We start from the raw sequence: 19,739 nt of genomic DNA, 5'->3' as shown, positions 1-19,739 counted from the left end.
ATTTCTTGGGGCAAACTTCACCTCACCTGACTCTTCAAGTCCTTGGTGTCACCATGTTCCTGCAGCTGATACTGGCATGAGGAAAAGAAGAATTAGGAGCAGCCAGATGCCAGCGTGGGCGCTGCTTTGTTCCCTGCCCAAGCAGGGTCCTGGCAGATGCCCAGGGCAGGGGATGCCAGGGCAGGGGATGCCAGGGCAGGAGTGAGTGAGGCTCTCCTGCTGCACATCCCGGCCCTGCCTGCACGGCTCCTGCCCCGGCCCGGGGAGCTGTGCAGGAGCCCTCTGTGTGACACTCTTGCACACCCTTGCACACCCGCTCACACTCTTGCACATGCTTGCACATGCGGTCACACTCTCACACACTACTCACACTCATGCACACTCTTGCACACCCATGCATACTCTTGCACACTACTCACACTCGCACACACCCTCGCACACTACTCACACTCATGCACACGCTTGCATACCTGCTCACACTCTTGCACACTACTCCAACTTGTGCACACCCTCACACACTACTCACACTACTGCACACCCTTGCACACTCGCTCACACTCTTGCACATCCACCTTGGCTGGAGCAGGCCTGGGAGCAGCACGGGGCCAGGCAGCAAAGGATGGTGCCCATGGGACAAGAGCCCATCTGGGGCTCTGCTCAGCCGTGTATTACTTTTAGCAGGTGCTCTGTGGAGATGGTCACACCTCTCCCTTCTGTGCCTTAACATAAAAGATGGAGTTTGCCCTTAAATAAAGTATTTTCTAAAGAACACAGGGGAGGCACTGATTTACAGGGTGTAACCCTCTGCTGGGGCACTGTGCACCAGATGCTCCGACAGGGAGGGAGATGCACGAAGCTTCCCCTGGCCTCGCAGAGCCCCAGGTCTCCTCCCAGACAGCCCAGCAGTCATTTCTCTTTTCACTTTCTTTCCTAACCATCATTTATTTCCTTCTGCGCGAGTTTACAGGCGAAAGGCATCGGTCTCCCCCTCTCTCCACCTCCTTCCCAGCCATGTGACTGAGCACTCCCTGCAGCGAGTGAAACTTTTCGGTCGGCAGGAGAGCTGGGTTTGCTCCGCACCGGCTCCCGGGAGAAGCAGCGCCTCTCACAGCCGTGCTGGCCATGGGGAGCGGCGCACGGCAGCTCATCTCGCTGACCCTCGCCTGCGGTGAGTAACAGCATCACTTCTACCTGAAAAACGGGACGTTATGTCAGTCTGGTCTCCTTGCAGTCAGGACAGCACCCAACAGACTCAAAACTTTGGACAGTTTTGTTGCTAATACCCAAGGGTGCTTTCAGTAAAGTCCCACTGCTAAGAAATAACCATACCTGCTGTTCATTGCAGCTGCTATACCCTCAGTTTGACACACTTAGTGTATCACCCTGTTTAGTTTTTAAGATACACTTAGTTTTTAATGTTTTCCTCTGTATTTTCCCTTGAACTCTTGTGGTGGCATAAACTCTGTGTGAAAGAGTCAGTTCAAAGCCATGTTAGAAGCAGACTTTTTTGGCTTTGCTTTTCATAATTAAAAATAATTTCCAGACCTGCAGATCTAACTGAAACTCCTGTGCGGGACAAGCAGGAAAAAAAAAACTAAGGAAGCATTGCTCAAGTCATTAATTTATCAGCATTGCAAGATGCAGAGCAGGATCAGGAAAGCAGGAGTGAGGCAGGGGCTTGGAGAAGTCAGGCTGGGGCTTCTCTCAATGACAAACCCCATCAGAGTCACCATCTGATCCTTACTGCTGCTCTGTGAAAATCTGGGGAGCCATACACATGAAGGACATCCAGTCACTGCTCAACACCTGCAGGAGCACCAAATTTGCCTGGTGAATAGGACAAAATGTGATTTAATCTGTGGAGTGGCCAAGGATTTGAGCTTGCTATTGGGTGTGTTTTGCCATCGGCACATGGGGATCACACAAAGAACAGCCCTGTCCCCCTCCCAGTCCATGAGCAGGGAAAGTGCCCCGGGACCTGACCACAAGCAGCTCCTGCTGAATCTCTCTGCTTTCCCATGCCTGCTTCATAGCCAAGGTCTGCTGAAATAGCCCCAAAACATACAGATGAAAGGGAGAGCAAGATCAGACTGAGTAGCAACACTAATAATTCAGTGGTCAGCAGTCAGTTTTGACCAGAAAGAACTTGTTTCCTCTGTTCTTTACCCGATTCTGATCTTTCCCTTAATTATTTGTTGTGATGTTTTATTAATGTCACAAAGTCAAGTCCTTCTGTGCAGACAGGGAATGAAACATAATTAGTGCAGAACAACACTGCTGGGCAGCTGAACAGATGAGTGTGGTTAGATGAAAAGGGGTTGAGTGTCTGTCACACACCCCAGCACAGGCTGAGAAATGGCACAGCCAGGCCATGGCACTGAGCACTCAGCTTCCCACCATAACACCTGAGAGCAGTGATGTTCCTTGTGACCAAAACTTGTCACTAAAGCATGAAAAAGGGATCACCAGGCCCAGACTGGGAACAGTGAATTTCTGAGAACTGTGCTGGTCCGTTTCTGGGAGTTTTGTTCTGGAGCATTGCAAGGAGGCTGTCAGAGCTCTCACACAGCCCTCAGCATCTGTTACACACAATTTTGGTGCTGAAGTGAGACAAGGGGACAGCAGCTGCTTGCTCTGGGAAGATTCACCCCAGGGCACTTGCATCCCTCAAACAAAATGTTGCTTGTATGAGCTGGCTTTTTGGGAGAAAAAAAAAGGAAACTACTGGGGGCTGCAGAGCTGCCACTCCTCGTGTTTCTGTGGCCTGTTCTGCTGGCAGAGCCACAAAAGGCTGTGCTGGGGGAGTTGTGCTCTCAGCTGCTGTCTGAGCTGTGCCAGGCTCCCAGAGAGGAACGTGGCCATGCTAAGGAGGCACGGAAGCTTTCCCAGCCTCAGCTGGAGGGTAGGTCAGGGTCCCATGGGCCCATCTGCCCCTTCACCCAGCAAGGCCACCAAACCACCTCCAGCCGCCACCCAAACACGGCCAGTGCCAATGGGGGCAGCTGGAGAGTGATCCCTGCCCATCCCTGGGGGCTGCTGTGGCCAAATGCCTTTTGGGAAGACCGAGCCAATGGATTTAGCAGTACGGCCATCACACACTGGCATTTGGCCCCAAAATGCTTGGAGGAGCAGTCTGGTGGTCACCCAGCGAGCAAGGGCCATGGGCCATTCCAAAGACATTGCTGGCTTTACCCCTCACGTCACCCTGTCCAGCTGAATAATGAAAAATAATTGGGTTGAAATGACCTTTTGAGGAGTTTTATTTAAAAGCTATGGGTGGCATTCTAATGTCACTTCAATATTTGTTTCTACATCTGTGTAACCTGGTCAGTAATCAAAACCAATCTGTGAGCTGAAAACTAAGACCTACAGACAATTTAGGACTCGTGTCAATTTAAATATGGATTGTTTCACAGTCTTAGAGGGGAAGAAAGAGTGAAAATTGCAACTTCTTCTTTCTTGTTTTTATCATGCTGATACACTTGGATGCAGCTACCCATAACTGGTGCATGGCAACTGCTCTGGCTTTCCCCTGGCCCCACACAAGGAGATCAGTCATCTGATTAACAGCTCTGCATCAACTGTGGCAAAGCATAGGAGAAAAAGAGAAAACGAACTAAAATATCATATGAATTTTGCATTTTTAGGTTCATTTTGAGAAAAATCACAATATTTTTGAGATTTTTCAACTGTCTCAAGTTGCATTTTGATGGTAACACCTAAAATGGCAGTCAGGTGTGTTCTGTACAGCTCAGAGTGAAACCCAGGCAATTTTAGGAGTATGGAGTATTTACATCTGCATTTCTGCTCTTCTCCAGCATAGCCATTTTTAAGGGAAAATTGTGGTAAGGGTTAAGATCTGTGCATCTGCTCTTGTTTCTTTGATTTTTATCTTGAATTTGATTCAAAACCCAGTAAGTTTTATTATTCTTACTTTGTATGTATCTGAAAATGGTTAGATTTTATGCATTCAGCTATTATTGAAGATCTCTGTTCATGATGAGTGACAACAAATAAACGAATAAGTGGAAGACCTTGTGAAATTTCAGCCATTTTCACTCCAAATGTGCCTCTGGCATTAATGTATCCTGATATTCTAATCTCAGCAGCCTGCCTGCCATCAACTTTGATGGCATTAATTCATGAGAAATTTCTTTGAAAGAACCAGTGTACAGTGAACTCAGACATGTTGAGGCATTCTCTGTGGAGCTGTACTGCTGGGAATATGAGCTGTCTTGGACTTTTGTGTCCCTTCTGTCTCCAAACTGGAGAATTTATCTCTGTCCTCTCACTAATTTAGGCAGTAAAGCATTTAACTACCTGCACCTTCATGTACATCAAAGGATTCACGTACATCAGTGATTTATTTCTTTAACTTGACCTTGTCTTTCTAGAGTCTTGTTGCACACTCACAAAGACTCAAGCAAAAGAGTTGTGACATTCAAACATTCTACAATGTACTTTCCCACTTTTTGTTCACTTCTGTATTTACATTTAGGAGCCAGATTTTTTTTTTTTCACTTCTGCAAGGGACACATATCTGTAAATGTTATTAGGTGGAAGCATAATTTTGGTGCTGTAATATTTCCTGATATGTGGTCCAAAATGCTCCTGGATTTTTTTTTTTTGCACCCTGATTTTTTTATCTCATTTCTGAAAGCCCATCACTTAGAGGGATGATCTTTCTTTGGGTTCTTCCAGGAGGAAGAACTCCAGGGTTCAAGCTGACATTGCTACAACAAAATAAATACCTGGAATTTCCCTGTTCCCAGAGTGGTTTCCCAGACTTGTGAATCACTGTAAGACCATGGCACTGCCTCACTTCCTTCTCACACACAGACACATCCCCATTTCCTACGCTTTGTTGGTAAGAAACCAACAACCCCTTTGGCTTCTACACTCACTTCATCTTCCTTAGACTTCAACATTTTGCTTCCAGCAAATCCTGCTGAACTACCTCCTGCAGGGAATTCTTGTGCTGCCTGGGGATTGTGCAAGGGCTGGTTCCTGAGTGTGTGGAGAGCTGGGAGCTGGTGTGCTCCCCTGGAATGGGAATACTCAGAGGTGTGACGCTCAGGGGAGGGGTGTCTGGCAGTGGATAGTCCTGCAGGGTGTCTGCCTTCACTCTCCTATCATGACTGGAGCCAAATGAAGAGTGAAATTGTGTCACCCATTTGATAACAAAGCGAGTGCAGGTATGTTATCAACATAAAGTGAAATGTAAAGGTTTCTAGACTACTGACTTTAGTTTCTTTGCAGCATTTTCCTCCTGCTTTGCTGAAGTGGTCCTGGGGGTTGAACTGTCTCCAGAAACCACATCCTTTCACCAAATGGCTACTTCTGCTCAGCCACTTTCCCTTTATCGTTCTTCACCCCATCAAAGCACCGCAGTTCATTTTACCAGCACAGACCCTCTTCAAACAGCACCCACGAGCCACAGAACGACTGAGCAGACAAGGGAGCAGCTCCAGGCAGCACCAGCTGCAGGCCAGCCCACGGCAGCCCAGGCAGGAGCAGCACCACCATCCACAGCCCCTGCAGACAGCCCCAGCACGGCCGGCCAGGCTGTGACTCTGGCCGCGCCCTCGCTCACAGCTGCAGCCAAGAACACAAGCACTGCCCCTGTGTCCTCCACCAGGCCTGGCACGGGACCACGTGTGACCACAGCAACTGCAGCAGGGGCCACCAACACCTCCCTGAAGCACGAGACAGCGAGTTCCCAGGACACAGCTGCCACCACGGCCTCTGCAGCCAGCAGCACACCGAGGGCCGGGCCCAGCACGCGGTCACGGAGACAAACAACAGCCACGGGTGATCCAACAGCCACGGCCGTGACCAACACAACAGGCACCCATGCAGGGACACAAACAGCCGCCACGTCCCCTGCCAGCACAGTGAGACCCCCTCCCACCCCACAGCCCTCTGCCATCCCCACAGGCACCTACACCGTTTCTGATGGCAACAGGACCTGCGTCAAAGCCGTCATGGGCCTGCAGCTGATGGCCCGAAATACACAACAGGTGAGGGGGAAGCTGAGCTCTGTAGTGACTTCATTCATTAGCTGCAGTTTATTCTTCCTCTTGCCAAGCTAATTTTCAGAATTAGCTTCTGTGATCAAAATAAGTGGTTTGCTGCCAATCTAAGGCCCCTCGTGCCACAGCATCCCCGCTGCTGTACTTTGGCCTGTGTGATGATGATGCCAAGGGGACGTAAAAGTACTTTCTTACTTCAGTGATATTTGTTTGGCAGCAATGCTGGGGATCAGCTTGCAGGGTTATTTGTGCTTCCCACAATGGGAAGTTAGTTAAAATCTGAACTGACTTCAGGCAAGAGCTTGACATTGTGAGTTGCAATGAAAGCAAGAAATTGCCAGTTCACAGACTTGGATTTAGAGGTGGGCTGCCCTGATGCTGATGTATGGACATTTTAGGATCACAGAAACTACCAGGTCCTGAAGAGTTGCTGCTCTCTCCTAGAAGTGATCCACTGAGAATGATTCAGCAAAAGATGCCATACAACCTGAAATGACAATTGTGTCCCTCAGGTTTAAGGTTTTGTTGCCTCCATTAATACATCATATAGAGCTATATCCTCAGGCTCTGGAGTTCTTATGCCATCCCTGTTACAAATACAAATACTCGTGTTTGATGTCTGAATATTTCTAACATGGGAAGAGAGACCAATGTTGGGAAAGGTAATTTTCATCCCTTGTCCTGGAAGAAGCCAGGAAGGGAGCAGGATTCCCAACCTCACCAGACCATAGTGAGATATTGATAATTACATAAGGTACTCCCTCTCTGTAAATTACCACTCATACTCACCTACTCTGCCTGAATCATCAGTTCACTGAATGAACAGAAACCAAATATTTTCTGCCAGCTTAATGCACAGCTTAATGCACTGGAACAGCTCAGTGATGTGTCAGACAACCACCAGTGCTGGTTTATGAGTGGGGAACAACTCTGGCAGGCAGCAGTTTGGCTGCCACCACCACTAGCCTGTTCATTCAGCCACACAGAGCCTGTCTGGGGGCATAAAAAGGGCAAATCTTTGTGTGTTTTAAAGTTATTAAGTCTCTGTATGTTTGCTTTCATTCATCAGCAGCCCTGCAATGTCTCATTTGTCTACAGGAGCAGATGGAATATGTGACTGTCAACCCCAATATGACAAAGATATCTGGAAGCTGCGGGATGGTGCAATCTGAGCTGAACTTAACGTTTAGTGGAGGATTTGTAAACATCACCTTTGTAAAGGTAATTGTTGCATTTAGAGGGAAGGCGTGTTTAGGACTGGAAAGCAAGAACAAAGCAAAGCTGCCTTTGATCCAGCTTGAGCTGTGGGAAAAGGCATTTTATCCATCTCTGTGCTTGTTTTCCATCTGTATTTAAGGCATGGTTACTCCTGTTCTTCCCAAAGGGCCAGAACCAGAGAACCATGCTTTAATTAATTCAGATTGGAAAATACTTCTGGAGGCTGCCTGTGCAATGTTGTGCTCACAGTACAACTGACTTCAGTGTTAAATCAGCTGTTTGAACTTTCCATTTGGAAGGGAAGAGTAAGCACAGTACTCTGCCATCCTCTGACAGAAAGTGCCAGAGAGCAGTGGTAAAGGTGCCCGTCAAGCAACACAAAGTCTAGGAATAGCCAAGCAAAATCTGAGTCTCTTTTTTACATAGGTAAAAGTCTCATGGTAGGGGAGGTCAGATCTGCTGTTTACATTGGAGTGGTGCAGAGGGAAAGGGTTTGGGACTGGAGTCCCTGTGCAGGAACAAGGAGTGCTGGGAGCTCTGACTCTCACTGTCAAGTTGCTCTCAGCCATTTGTGTCCCCTAAAAGCCAGCTGGGGGTTGTCAAATTCAAAGGACAGCCTGTGCAGTTTTAAGTGCCCAGGAGCTATGACACATCCACAGCTGAAGGAGTCAAATTTCATCTAATTTCTGAGTGGAGAATTCCAAACAAGTGAACTGCAACAACGAAATTGTAGGTAAGTGGCCTTAAAATGCACCACACCAGGGAGACCTATAAACACACACAGAAACTTGGGCAAGATGAGAGATCCTGCTTACACAGTGGGAACTGAGCTTTGTTTTTGACATTGTATCTGTTAATTCCAAGTTCCCCACTGGGGCCACATTACATGCAGGTGTGGCTATAACACAAGCTGCCAAGAGTGCTGCAGCTTTTACAAGCACAGGAGAAAATCCCTGAGTGCCATCCTCTTGCCAAATCAGGCATTTGCACATTTTGGGAGGCAGCACTATTTACCTGAAAGCTGCAAGGGCTGGGTGATGATGCCAGCAGAGGTAAAACAGAACTAACACTGTGTATAAAGTCATTAATGGGCAGGGAGGAATGGGCAGGAACATGGCTGAATCCCATCAAACTGTGGCAGGTGTAATGAACATCAAGGCCATGTCCTGGAGCTCCACAGCAGCTGAGAGCTGCATCTGGCCATCACTGCTGATCTGTGTCCTTCAATTAATCAAGCTAAATGTCAGTTTTGCAGCCTGGTTCCAAGCTCAAAATAGAGACAATTAAGAAAAGTACAAGTGGTCAATCAGTCATTTTCATAGAAAGTCCAAGAGGGAACAGGAAATTATACCCCGCATGTGTCATTAATTCTTGAACAGAGAAAATATTTCTATTAGTAGTCATCTTTATTTTAGCTTATGGCTAAAAGTTTTCTAAGAGCTACAGAGGAAAAGTAAGGTAAAAAATGAAGGAGCTCTTTCAAAACAAAGGATCAGTTCAGACTCTGAGTGTTTGCTTTAAATGTGTGCTTCCTGCAACAAGAGGAGCATTTTTGGTGTTACAAGAATCCTTAGGGAAAGGCTGGGGATTCAAGTACCCACGAAAGTCCCCAGGTTGCAGCAGTGCTAAGGAGACTGATGTGAACCCTTAGGAGGTGCTTGACCTGCCTTGCCCTGAAAAAGGTGGTTTTTGGCACAGCATTAGACAATGCACCCTCCACTTAAAGATAAGCCTCAAGAGCATAGCAGGGCTCCGCTTGGACTGCTTTGAAATTCAAGTTAATAAGAAAACAGTTTGCTGCTGGCTTTTTGTGTTTGGTCCCCACAGCCTCTCTCAGTGCTTTGAAGCAGAGTGCTCCAGCAGTGGCACTTGTGGCTGTCCCTGTGGGAGAGGAGCTGGCTCAGGCCCCGGGGGTGGCGTGGCAGAGGAGAGGGGCTGGTTCAGTGCTCACCACTCCAGTGGCCTCTGTGAAGGGCTTGAAAAAAGGAAGTTGTGTAACAACCCACAAGATGTGAAGTAGGAGCAGGTGTTTTCCCCAAGCAAAGTTTTTAACTGTGGCCAAAGAGAACAAAGCACTGCCATCCAAAAATGGTCATATTTATGTCTTTAGGTTGGAATGATGCTGAGAACCTCTCCTCTGATGCATTTCTTTCTTCAATTTTCCCACTCCATCCTACAAGTGCACAGGAGACATTCGTGCCATTAATCCACCAGCTGCACTCATTAATCCCTGTGTGCCCAGAGCAGGAATTAAACAGGGTACCAGGGCTGCTGCATGAGGCATCACATTTTACTCCAACACTGCTACCAGGGAGAAGCTCCCAGGGCTGGCTCTTGCCCTGTGGCACCCCAGGGCAGAGCAGTGTCCAGGCTGCACCAGGATTTCAGGGCACATGCGGGCAGGACACCTGGCTGGGAATTTTGTTCTGTGCTGTTGTGCCAGGTGCTTTCCATGTCAGCAATCTTCCTGCTATTGGTTATCACAAGTATCTGAGGAGTGCACAGCTTGAGCAGTTTGTGTAAAATGACACCTGCATGGCCCCGTTTCATTGACCTGGTGATGCAGCTGAGATTTGGAAAAGAAAAATACATCCAAGAGAGTTGGTTCTTAGGTCTCAAAGGTGATGCTTTACAAAGTGTTCCTTTGGGAAATTCTTAATGACCACTTTGTGGAGGTAAGCTGTGTTTCTTTCCCCTGAAAGTATGAGCATGTATTATGAATAAAGATACATCTTCTTTTGCAGCAAGCTCCAAGTTATTCTGTCACTAAAATTGAGAGCAGAATACAGTTATCTTCTGAAGGTCAGTGATTTTAACCTGTCTTAATTTCATATCAAACTATTCTGGGTGTGGGATAAGCTTTCAGATCTTTAAAACACTGGATTTTGCAAATACGTGTTTTATCAAGCTTTCAATGTGTCATTCACCTAAATCTTATGGTACAAAAATGGGAGAGCAGGGGCCTGGCTGCAATGACATCACTATTATTACATTTTCTTTTTGATGTCAAAAGCTTTTCCTGCCCCACTCTTTCAGAAGAGAGATTACTTCAAACCTTGCCTGCTCCTGTGAGAATTCTAACCCCCTCCTGCAGACTCAATTTGTTAAAATGTGATTTGAAGAAGCATCTGAAATTTTAGCCACTTTTTCAGACCTAAGCTCAGCTGAGTTGTCCATTGATAGTTAAAGCACTCATTTAAACATGTAAGAAGAATAAGTGATAGTTTATGGAGAAAATGTCCATGCTTTATTCACCTCTGTGAACATTTTACCTCAGGAAGATGTTGGTTCCAATGGAGTCAGTGTGGATTCTCATCTGTTTCTCTCTGGCCTCCAGGTATGCTTTACTATGCAGCCCTAAATGAGAAGCTGTTCACAACAAAGCTGGGGAATTCCTTTAAGTGTGCTAGCAGGCAAACCTTCCCCTTGGAGAACAACTTCCAGATCCTCTTTGTTCATATGCAGCTGCAGGCCTTTGACATTGTGGGTGACCAGTTTGGAAAAGGTGAGTAGAAGGATACTTTTCCTCCCTTCCCAGATCTACAGCACTCTGGTGGCCTGATGGATGTAATCTGCTAACTTATACCCATACACATCTCACTGCTGTTTTCTCAACCTTTCCTGAGTCATTTCCAACACAGTGCTAATACCTATGGAGGATGGAAAAATATCTTTCCCTCCTGCATTCAGTACCTTCTGTTTCACCTTCTCATTAAAAATGTTCAGCTCTACAGCCACAATTTTCTACTTCATCCATTTTCTCCTGGAACAAGCAGAGGTGTGTTCACTACCAGCGCACTACCCAAACCCAATGTGCAAAGTTCATTTCCAGGTCACTGTTCTCAATATAGCCAGATTTCAGATTTTAGCTATTCTAAAAGGCTCCTGATACTCACTCAACTGCAGCAGCAAAACTGCCAGCTAATAAGGGGTATTTGTGAATGCAGGATGATATTTTCAGAGCAGCTGTGTCTAGACATGATGAAATGTGCCCCTGAGGAGGAGCACAACTGGCCCACTCCCAGCTTCAGAATTAAATATGATGCTCATCTCTTCAGTTTGTCTTTTCTTGGAGAAGTGCCACAATGAAGCAATCAGGTATTGCAGTAAAAGACAAAGACCAGAGAGGGGGACTCAGTGGGACCTTGTGATCTCTTTCAAGTTGTCCATTTTCTCATTTCTGTGGCTTCCTCTCAGGGCATTTCCATACAAGAACACAGGCACACAGAGGGGCTGACCAGCTCTCCAACCCTTCAGATGCAGCAATAAGACATTTTCTCTTCTGCCACTTGTCTTTCCATGTGCTTACAAAATATTGCCCCTGTATTCTTTTTACTTTAGATCTGTCTTTTGACTCAGTTTGGCTCTGCTTGACCAATTCTTCTTCTGTTAGGTCACCATTTTGGTTACCTTTTCCATTCTAAAAGGGATATAACGGGAAACAACATTTGGGGCTTTTTAAAGACATAGTCCTTCTCCACACTGAGAATCCCATCTATGCTCTCATTCTGTGGAGAATTTTTTCATGCAATAACAATGAGCTGGAAGAACACATGGGATCCCATCTGGTCCCTGCATTCCCATTCAAATGTGTACAATGAATGATATTGCTTATGGGATTTGGTATGGTCTCACCTCTCGGAGAGACTCAGCTGAGAAAGATGCTCTCTGTTCCTCCCTCTGTCTCCAAGTCAGACTAATCTCTGCTAGTCAATACCATGTACAAATTTAAATTAGTTTTGCTTTTAATCAGAGAGATGAGAAAGCAGCTCCCACCTCTGAAATAATTCCCCTGTGGCTATAAAACAGTCATGAAACTGTGGTGTATTGGCTGCATGTGCAGATTCTGAAAAAGAAAATCCCCAGTGAAGGAATGACTAAACACATCATCAGCCTCATCCCCTCGGGTGTCTCAAGACTGATAGTTTCACTTCTGTTGCTCCTGATTTGCTTATCCTTAAATGGGGAAGAAAAAGAAAAAAATAATGGTCACTGGTTTCAAGTTCCTTACAATTTTGTACAGATTACAGCAGTGTTATATCAATAGGCTTGATCTGTTTGAGTCTAGAAATCTGTAAAAGAGCCTTCTGTACTTCATTTTATCAGAAACAATTTCTAGAGTTCATTCCTTCATTCCCACTGTTTCATCAAAGCAAAATGGCCAATTCAAACATTTCTGGCTTTTACAACACTTAGATGCAAATACTTTTCAGCTCATTTAACAGCAGGTTACATTAACCAGACAAAGCTTTCAAAAGGCAACCTCTAATGGAATGCTCATGCCACTGGCTTTGTGACATTGCATCACCATCTGGATTAGAGCAGAAGAGGACCAGACTTTGGGAAGAGCCATGTGGAGGCTCTGGAGCTGTGACATGATGTCATGGACTCCACCTGTTCCTTGGGCTCATTGCCCACTGACAGTATAAAATTCCATGACTGTGCTGGAATGAGTCGAGATTTTGATCTCACAGTGTTGTCAATCCTGCCTCAGAACAGTCCCAGGGAGTGAGGGGGCACAGGGTGTTGGATCTATCCTGTAGATATAAACTGGATTTGCTGCCGAGCTGGGATGTGCTGTGGGGTTTAGCTGTGGGGTTTAGCTGTGGGGTTTAGCTGTGGAGTTTAGCTGACCACACTGCCCTGCTTAGAGAACAGTTTGCTCAGCAGTAGCCACTCAGAGCAGCATGACAGAGGTCTGTCTTTCCCTGGAGCACAAGGAAGATCATTCGTGTAGATCTGGTGGGAGATGTAGGTCCGATCCAATTCTGGGATAACACATTAGTGGTCATTCCCAGACATTGCCTTCATTCCCGGGACTACATTTGTATTTTGAATTTGAGGCTGATCCTGCCATTGTTACTGTGTAAATTTTCCATGTCTGTCAGTGGCCCATATGGTGCAGTCTGTCCATAGGAAAGCTGCCAATTTACTTCAGTCTAGAGGTTCACTTGAAGTAATAAGTTTCTGTTTAATCAGGGGATGATTTGAGTATTCATTTGGGTAGGAACTGGCTGAGGAAGCCAGAATTTGCCCTCTCTGTAGCTAAGAGGTATGTTTGGAGTGATATCTTTGTATGGTCCTTCAGAAATATGATTTGTGTATGCTATAATCATATGTACAACAAAATTGCAAAGGTACTGCTAAAGCAACTCCCTGGACTATGTCCAAGGCTTCTGCCTTCCTTATCTCTGAATGTTCTGAGTTAGCCATCATTATCTACAAATACTCTGAATTAAACAGAGAGAATAATTAGAATTTGATTTTTCTTAGAAAGCACTGACTTAACAAGGATCCCTACTGCACTAGTGATGTGCTGGACTATGGGCTTCTGTCTCTGGCCTGATCCTCTTCACTGGGAAGAAGCAATCAGATGTCACACAGGAACAGTTTTTGACCATGCAGGATGTCTTGCTCTTTATTTTCAGGCTGGCATTTTGTATTGTGATACTCCCCATCTGCTTTTGGGAAGAAAGCCCCTGCTGTGTGTGTGCTGAGTGGTGAAACAATTCCTGCAGATGTGAGGGAGAAAAGCTACTCTCCAGGGGAGCACAGAGCTACTGCAGAAGGGGCAAGGATGGTTTTGAGATAAGGCTCACCACAGATAAAAAGTGTAGTAAATATAGTGTAGTAGGTATAGTATATATACTATATAGTAAGTATATAGGAAGAAGAAAGAAAAAACAAAAGAAAGCAAGGTTTTGAGAACTTCCAGCTTGAATTTGCCAATTTTACTGGAATACAGACATACAGTTTAGGAGTATGGTGTTCTGGTCTAACATTCTCTGATCTCCTTTTCCTTTCAGAAGAAGAATGTTTTCTTGATAGAAACGGCAAAATAGCTCCCATTGCAGTGTGCCTGAGTATCCTGGGATTGTTTGTCATTGTGTTTGCCACCTTCCTGATCTCCAGGAGGAAGCCACAGAGAGGATATGAACGGATCTGAGGTGCCCTTGTGCTTCCAAGTGTGTGCAGCAAGCAGAGAAGTCACAGGAGTTTTTGCTTCTGTCTGGCAATCTCCCTGCCCTGAAGCCACATTTTTAAGTGAGATGAAACTGTGTGTTTACAGCTAATGAATGTTTCTGGAAGGAGTTCTTTTAAGGTGGGAAGGAGAGAACTCACACCTTCTGCTTTAGGCTATTCTTAGCATCTAATTTAGATGTAGTCCAAAATGAGAAGCCTAAATTGTCTCTGTTGTCAACAAAGGAGGTCATTCAGATCACCTAAGCCAGAATCCTAAAAATAGCTTAAAGCAAGCAGTATCACTATCCCCCAGAAAATCCATCAGGTTTGTTAACGATGGTTAGATTTATCAAAAGATGTAAGTCCGACCTCCAGGTGAATAAACCAGAAGCCCACAGCTACAGACAACCCTGCTAGGTGAGAGCTCACTGAAAGCTTTTTTCAGAACACAGTGTGTGCCAAAATCTCAGGGGAATTGTCAGTGTGACTCCACTCACAAGCAAGTTCTCACCAGTCCTACACACAGTTACACTTCCTAAGCTCCTGGGGTTCTCCCACTAATGCAAAGATAGAGTGGTAATTGTGATTTTTACCCTGGAGCTGAATATGTTCCTGGAGCTCAGGAATCCCCCATGTGCTGTTCAGACATGGACCTGTCACAGTGACCACACTGAGCCCAGGAAATGTCCTCTGCTGGGGCAACAGGGTGGTCCCTCAATCCAGGAAGATGCCACACTCACTGGAAATGCGTGGGATTAAGTGACCACCACTGGGGCACCTGCATGAGGTCCATGAGAAATGGAAATCCACTGATGCTGTATGGTCAGGGTTTCAGTGGGAAATAAAAGCTTGGACAGGCCTTGGACAAACTCTGCCCAAAAGTGAGTATCCTCCAGCGTGCTCACAGTTGAGCAGCTGGATTTTCATATGGAAATAATCTGGAGTTGCTTTAAAGCACACTGATACACTCTGTAGTCTATTTCCTGCTGAACCAATGATGAAGGCATGAGAATAGTAATTGCTTTTGAGATTTAAGTCCAGCTCATGTTCTTTGTTGTAAGAAGGAAAAGTTCCTTGTCACAAAAGATTTACATGAGCAGAAATGTGCACATACAGACACATACACACGTGCACATGCCACACAATCTGCTCACTGAAGCAAATGGCATCAAGATGAGAAGAAATTATGTACAAAAGCATTTGCAGAAGAGAAAATAATATTCAATAAGACCACACTTCCTCCAAGGAGTTAGGCTAATAGCTTAAATTTTACTAATAAAAGTTTGGCCTGGAAAAGGACTGTGGAATGGCACTCATTAAACAAAAGAAAGATGAAGTCATAGGCAAAAATGCCTTGACAGTTTAATCTGTATCTAAACAAAAAGGAAATGCTGGGAGTTAATTTAATTTCTATGAATAATGGCCCAAATCCTCTGCAGTTTTTAATGGTGATGAAACCTCACTGGATTTTCACTGGATAAAATTGATGGTTATGTCATATCAGATATTCCCTAAGGTATTTTAAAAATAGTTTTGATATTTTACTAGTATTTCACCATTGCAAGTTTACTTATTTAAATGAAGAAAGAAAAGAAATTCTTCCATTCTATGAATTAATTAGAGATGTTGGTATGTGTGAAGCAGGAAACATGGCCATAATGCTCTATAATCAGTATAATATGTAGCTGTGGAAGTAATTACCATTCTCTAGAAATGTTCCCTTTGAGTCTGAATGAACCAATAAATAAGAAAGATAAAGACAATTTGGAAGCACTTTTACACTTGGAGAAACATCAGAACCAGCTGTGAGCACAGGAACAGCTGAATACATTTATCAGGTAAAATAGCACAAGAAATAGGACGCCAGACTTTCAAGCCTTGAATACAGACACCATGATTTGGACTGTATTCAGCTGAATACTCAAATTAAAATGTAAGTATTTCAATTATTCTTTTGCAAAAGGGCTCCAGCATTGTTCATGGTGCTTAATGAGCTTCATTGAGCTCATTTTCCCTTCCTCCTTCCCCCCTTAGCAGACAGGCAGCCACTGGACTCAGACCTTGGGCCTAATAAGATCCCTCTAATTCTCAGGGTTACTTAATACTATGAATCTGTTGCTTAGAAAGCAGATTTTTATACTCAAAGCATTCACCTTTTATTTTTTTAAAAATGAGATGTCTGTGAGGAAGGGTAAATGGATGAAGAGCTTCCATTTGAAAATGAGCCTGCAGTGGGGATGTCACTGTCCCAGTCTGCTACATGTGGCCGTTTTAACAAAAGCTGCCTAAAAATCTCAGCACATGGTCTGGCCCTAAGCTGCTCTGCCCAGGGATCAGACATCTTTCCCTTATCAAAGCTGAGTCCCATTTCACATGTTCTTTGGATTGTTGGACTGCGTGATCTGTGTTACTTCTACTGACATGGATACAGCATTTGCTTGTTCTGTTCTGAAAATTTGCTTTATGTTAATAGTCTTTTAAAAAAGTCTGATATCAGCATGAGGACAGAAAAGAGTTACTAATGACTGCTAATTCTGTGGTTAATGTTGTGACACCTGGCATTTTTACTAGTGATGCATGGATAATGTTTTCCCCCATAGTTATTTTTTTCTTTCTACAGTGAATCAACATGTTGGTATTGAACAATGTTTGGATTCAGATTTATCTTATTTGTTCTTATGCTTTTTCTTGCTGTTTTTTGTTTGCTATTTTTATGAAGCTGCATTCTGCCATTTGTACATGAATGATACTCTGGGCTTCCTCTAAGTGGCACTGGTGAAGTGCATGTGATGCAAACCAATGAAATGATTGGATGCTCCCAGGAAATGCTGCCAACATGCAGCAAAATTAATCCAATGGAGTTAGTGCTTTACAGCAGTAGAGTATCCATTGGAGAAATCCCATTGGAGAAATCCTTACTGGATCAGGAGATCCCAGCCTTGAAGTGGAGCCTTTCTCCCAGCTGTGGCCCAGCCTCACCTCCATCCCTGATCCCAAAACCCAGCCAGCCTGCATCAGGGATGTGTCAGCATAGCAGGGAGTGTTGCCTCTCCAGATTTAATGCTGAATTAGAATCAGACAGCCCAGCTGCTCCCTGAGCTGCTATGTGCAGCTCTAAAAGCTGATGCCCATGTTTATTTTCTGCCAGAATATAGGAATATATTTAGCTGCCACTTTTTTACCTAATGGAGTGGCTTTGAAGTCTCCCTCCTACTGGGAAGACTCTGTAGGGTAATTCCTCTTGGCATTGACTCATTTGCTCTTTTAAAAATCTTGTCTGGGGAAGTATCTTGAGCAAAAAGTCCCTAAAAGAACACCATACACAAGGAGGACATTTGGTAAACTGCTTGTACACTAGGCGGGCCATAATGGCCGTACCATGGGGCAGCAGGGCAGTTTTGTCTGCTGTGGGAGGAGACAGGGCTGCAGCTGGGTCCCAGAGTGACTCAGCAACCCCAGCCCACTTCTTCCCCCAGCTGCAGGCTCAGACCAACCCAGCGCTGAACCAGAAGGGGCTGATCAGGGTGATGTGGTGCATTGATGATACATCCACCACGGAAGCAAAGCTTAACTTCTGTGCAAGCGTGTGCTGCTCAGGAGGCTGTGGGGCCATCACAGGACTAGGAGCACATCCCCACATCCTGATGGCTCCTTGGTGCTCTGCTGCAACTCCCTGTGCACAGACCATCCCCTGTGGTCTCTGCACACCCAAGACAAAATGAGGGTATTGCAGAAACACGATGATGTCACACTTAGACAAGTCACTGAGGAGTTTAAAAAGCAGGGTTTAATTTCTTTCAGTCCTTTCTGTTCTCTGATGGACAAGCGCAAATTAAGAAACAGCCATTAATTCAGTTGAAAGAGGAAGGGAGATTAGATTGGCATCTTGAGTATCTGAACATGGCTTGGCTGATCACTTCTAGCTTGCTATAATGTATGGCTGCTAAAAATAACTTGCTATGAGAAGTAAGATATGCTCTTTATTTTTCTATTATTGGTGTTTCTGTAATAAAGGCTGTATTTAATCATTAGAGTGTGCAATGATTTTATCTCTGAAATGGCTGAGTCTCATATGTTGTGCTTGTCATGAAGCAAAGGTTGTTGGATGGACTGCAGGAAAGCAGAAGACATGGTAAAGATGGGGGAGCGATCTCTCTGCTGCCAGCAGCTGATTGAGGAACTTGGCTGTTGGAGAAGTGCCAGTGAGGGCAGCAGGGAGGCTGTAACTTCCCTCAGGGATAAGATACCAGAATTATGGCTCGCTTAATTTCTGGTGTCAGTGCGCATCCCTACACAATGGATAATTTAATGTCACAAAGTGAAAACTTTTCAAGCCCCTTGATTTGTCCTTCAGAAGAAAAGCAGGGCTGCCTGGAGAGCAGGGGCAGTTTGCTCTGCCCTTTGGCACTTGCTTGGCCTGGCGCAGTGTTAAATTTGGTGCCAGGCTTGCACCTATTTAGATTCCTTCCTTCTTCGTGTTTTAGAAGCTGGGCTGGTAAATACACACTTGTGTGTGTGAAGTAGGCCCTCAAAGGCTGCTGGTGTTTCAAAATTCTTTCTTGACAAGGTTTAGTGGCAGATGGAGGAAAAGTCAACTATTTTACTTTAAGGCAAAATGTCCCCATCTATGAGTCACACCCTGGACTGTCCCAGAGGCACAAAGGTTTGGAATTCATTGAAGAAACCTTTGCAACAGAATATTTAGAAGAAAAAAGGAGGTGTATTTTTTAAACATCAATTTGAGCAAAATAACAAGCATGAGAAGAGAAAGATTTCTGTGGAGTTAACCCTTTGTGACTAAGGTGACAAGACTTGGACACTTTTTTCCTCACGTCCAGGGCTGTGGCCATTGCATGCCAACAAGGCGGGGGATGTGGGTCTGAAGTTTATCTGCCACAGCAACATAACACTGCTGGGCTTTCATCAGCATCTGGGCTTCCCCAGCTAGCCACAAAATGTCACAAAACATACGTTTCTCTTTTTCTGTGAGTCTTATTGCCTATGGAATTGGTAGATCCCAAGTACTTTATGAAATTATAAACTAACTGACTTAGATTCTTACTTAGGTCTTTCTTCACAATTTTAGATAGGAGCAGATGAATTTCCAACATGCAGAAACAAAATAAATGGCTGTTGGGAAAAGGTGTTCCATCTGAGTCAGGATATCTGTGTGTATTAGAGACACTGATCTTGTTTAGAACCTCAGTTTTACTGAGGCTTTCCTATATGATAAAAATGTTTGAAGATTATGAATCATGAGTCCAACCAATGTTTAACCTCGTTTTACCAAGGAATGGCTTTTTTATCATCAGGTCAAGGAAAATGAATTAATATTTCACATTACATTTTCCACAACCTGCTCATGTGAAAAATTTTTATGAGAAAACGGCTCAAATTAGTAATCAAAGCATCTTTTAAAATATGTCCAGCTTCCACAATAAATTTTTTTCTAAAAATGTTTCCAACCCAACCTATCCACTACCTTGGTAGGTTCACCTGAGTGCTTCTGACTATGGATGTGCACAT

The 19,739-nt window shown here is 44.8% G+C and overlaps 1 protein-coding gene across 1 annotated transcript; it reads left to right on the top strand.

The window, feature by feature from the left end:
* Positions 1–1,033: 1,033 nt before the first annotated feature.
* On the top strand, positions 1,034–18,222 carry LAMP3 (lysosomal associated membrane protein 3). Its single transcript, XM_030954373.1, has 6 exons — positions 1,034–1,168; positions 5,260–6,020; positions 7,131–7,253; positions 9,995–10,052; positions 10,588–10,755; positions 14,057–18,222. Exons 1-6 carry the CDS (start codon positions 1,123–1,125, stop codon positions 14,194–14,196), a joined length of 1,296 nt encoding a protein of 431 aa, XP_030810233.1. The 5' UTR covers positions 1,034–1,122; the 3' UTR covers positions 14,197–18,222.
* Positions 18,223–19,739: the final 1,517 nt, after the last annotated feature.

Source organism: Camarhynchus parvulus, chromosome 9, assembly GCF_901933205.1.
Source record: "Camarhynchus parvulus chromosome 9, STF_HiC, whole genome shotgun sequence".
Classification (NCBI taxonomy): Eukaryota; Metazoa; Chordata; class Aves; order Passeriformes; family Thraupidae; genus Camarhynchus; species Camarhynchus parvulus.
The sequence above is the reverse complement of the archived record's forward strand: the minus strand, read 5'-3'. Positions and strand labels throughout refer to the sequence as shown.

Coding starts and splice junctions, on each gene's coding strand:
- LAMP3 (XM_030954373.1), top strand. CDS start 1,123: ATGGGGAGCGGCGCACGGCAGCTCATCTCGCTGACCCTCGCCTGCG. Junction 6,021..7,130: donor TGGCCCGAAATACACAACAG/GTGAGGGGGAAG, acceptor ATTTGTCTACAG/GAGCAGATGGAATATGTGAC. Junction 7,254..9,994: donor TAAACATCACCTTTGTAAAG/GTAATTGTTGCA, acceptor CTTCTTTTGCAG/CAAGCTCCAAGTTATTCTGT.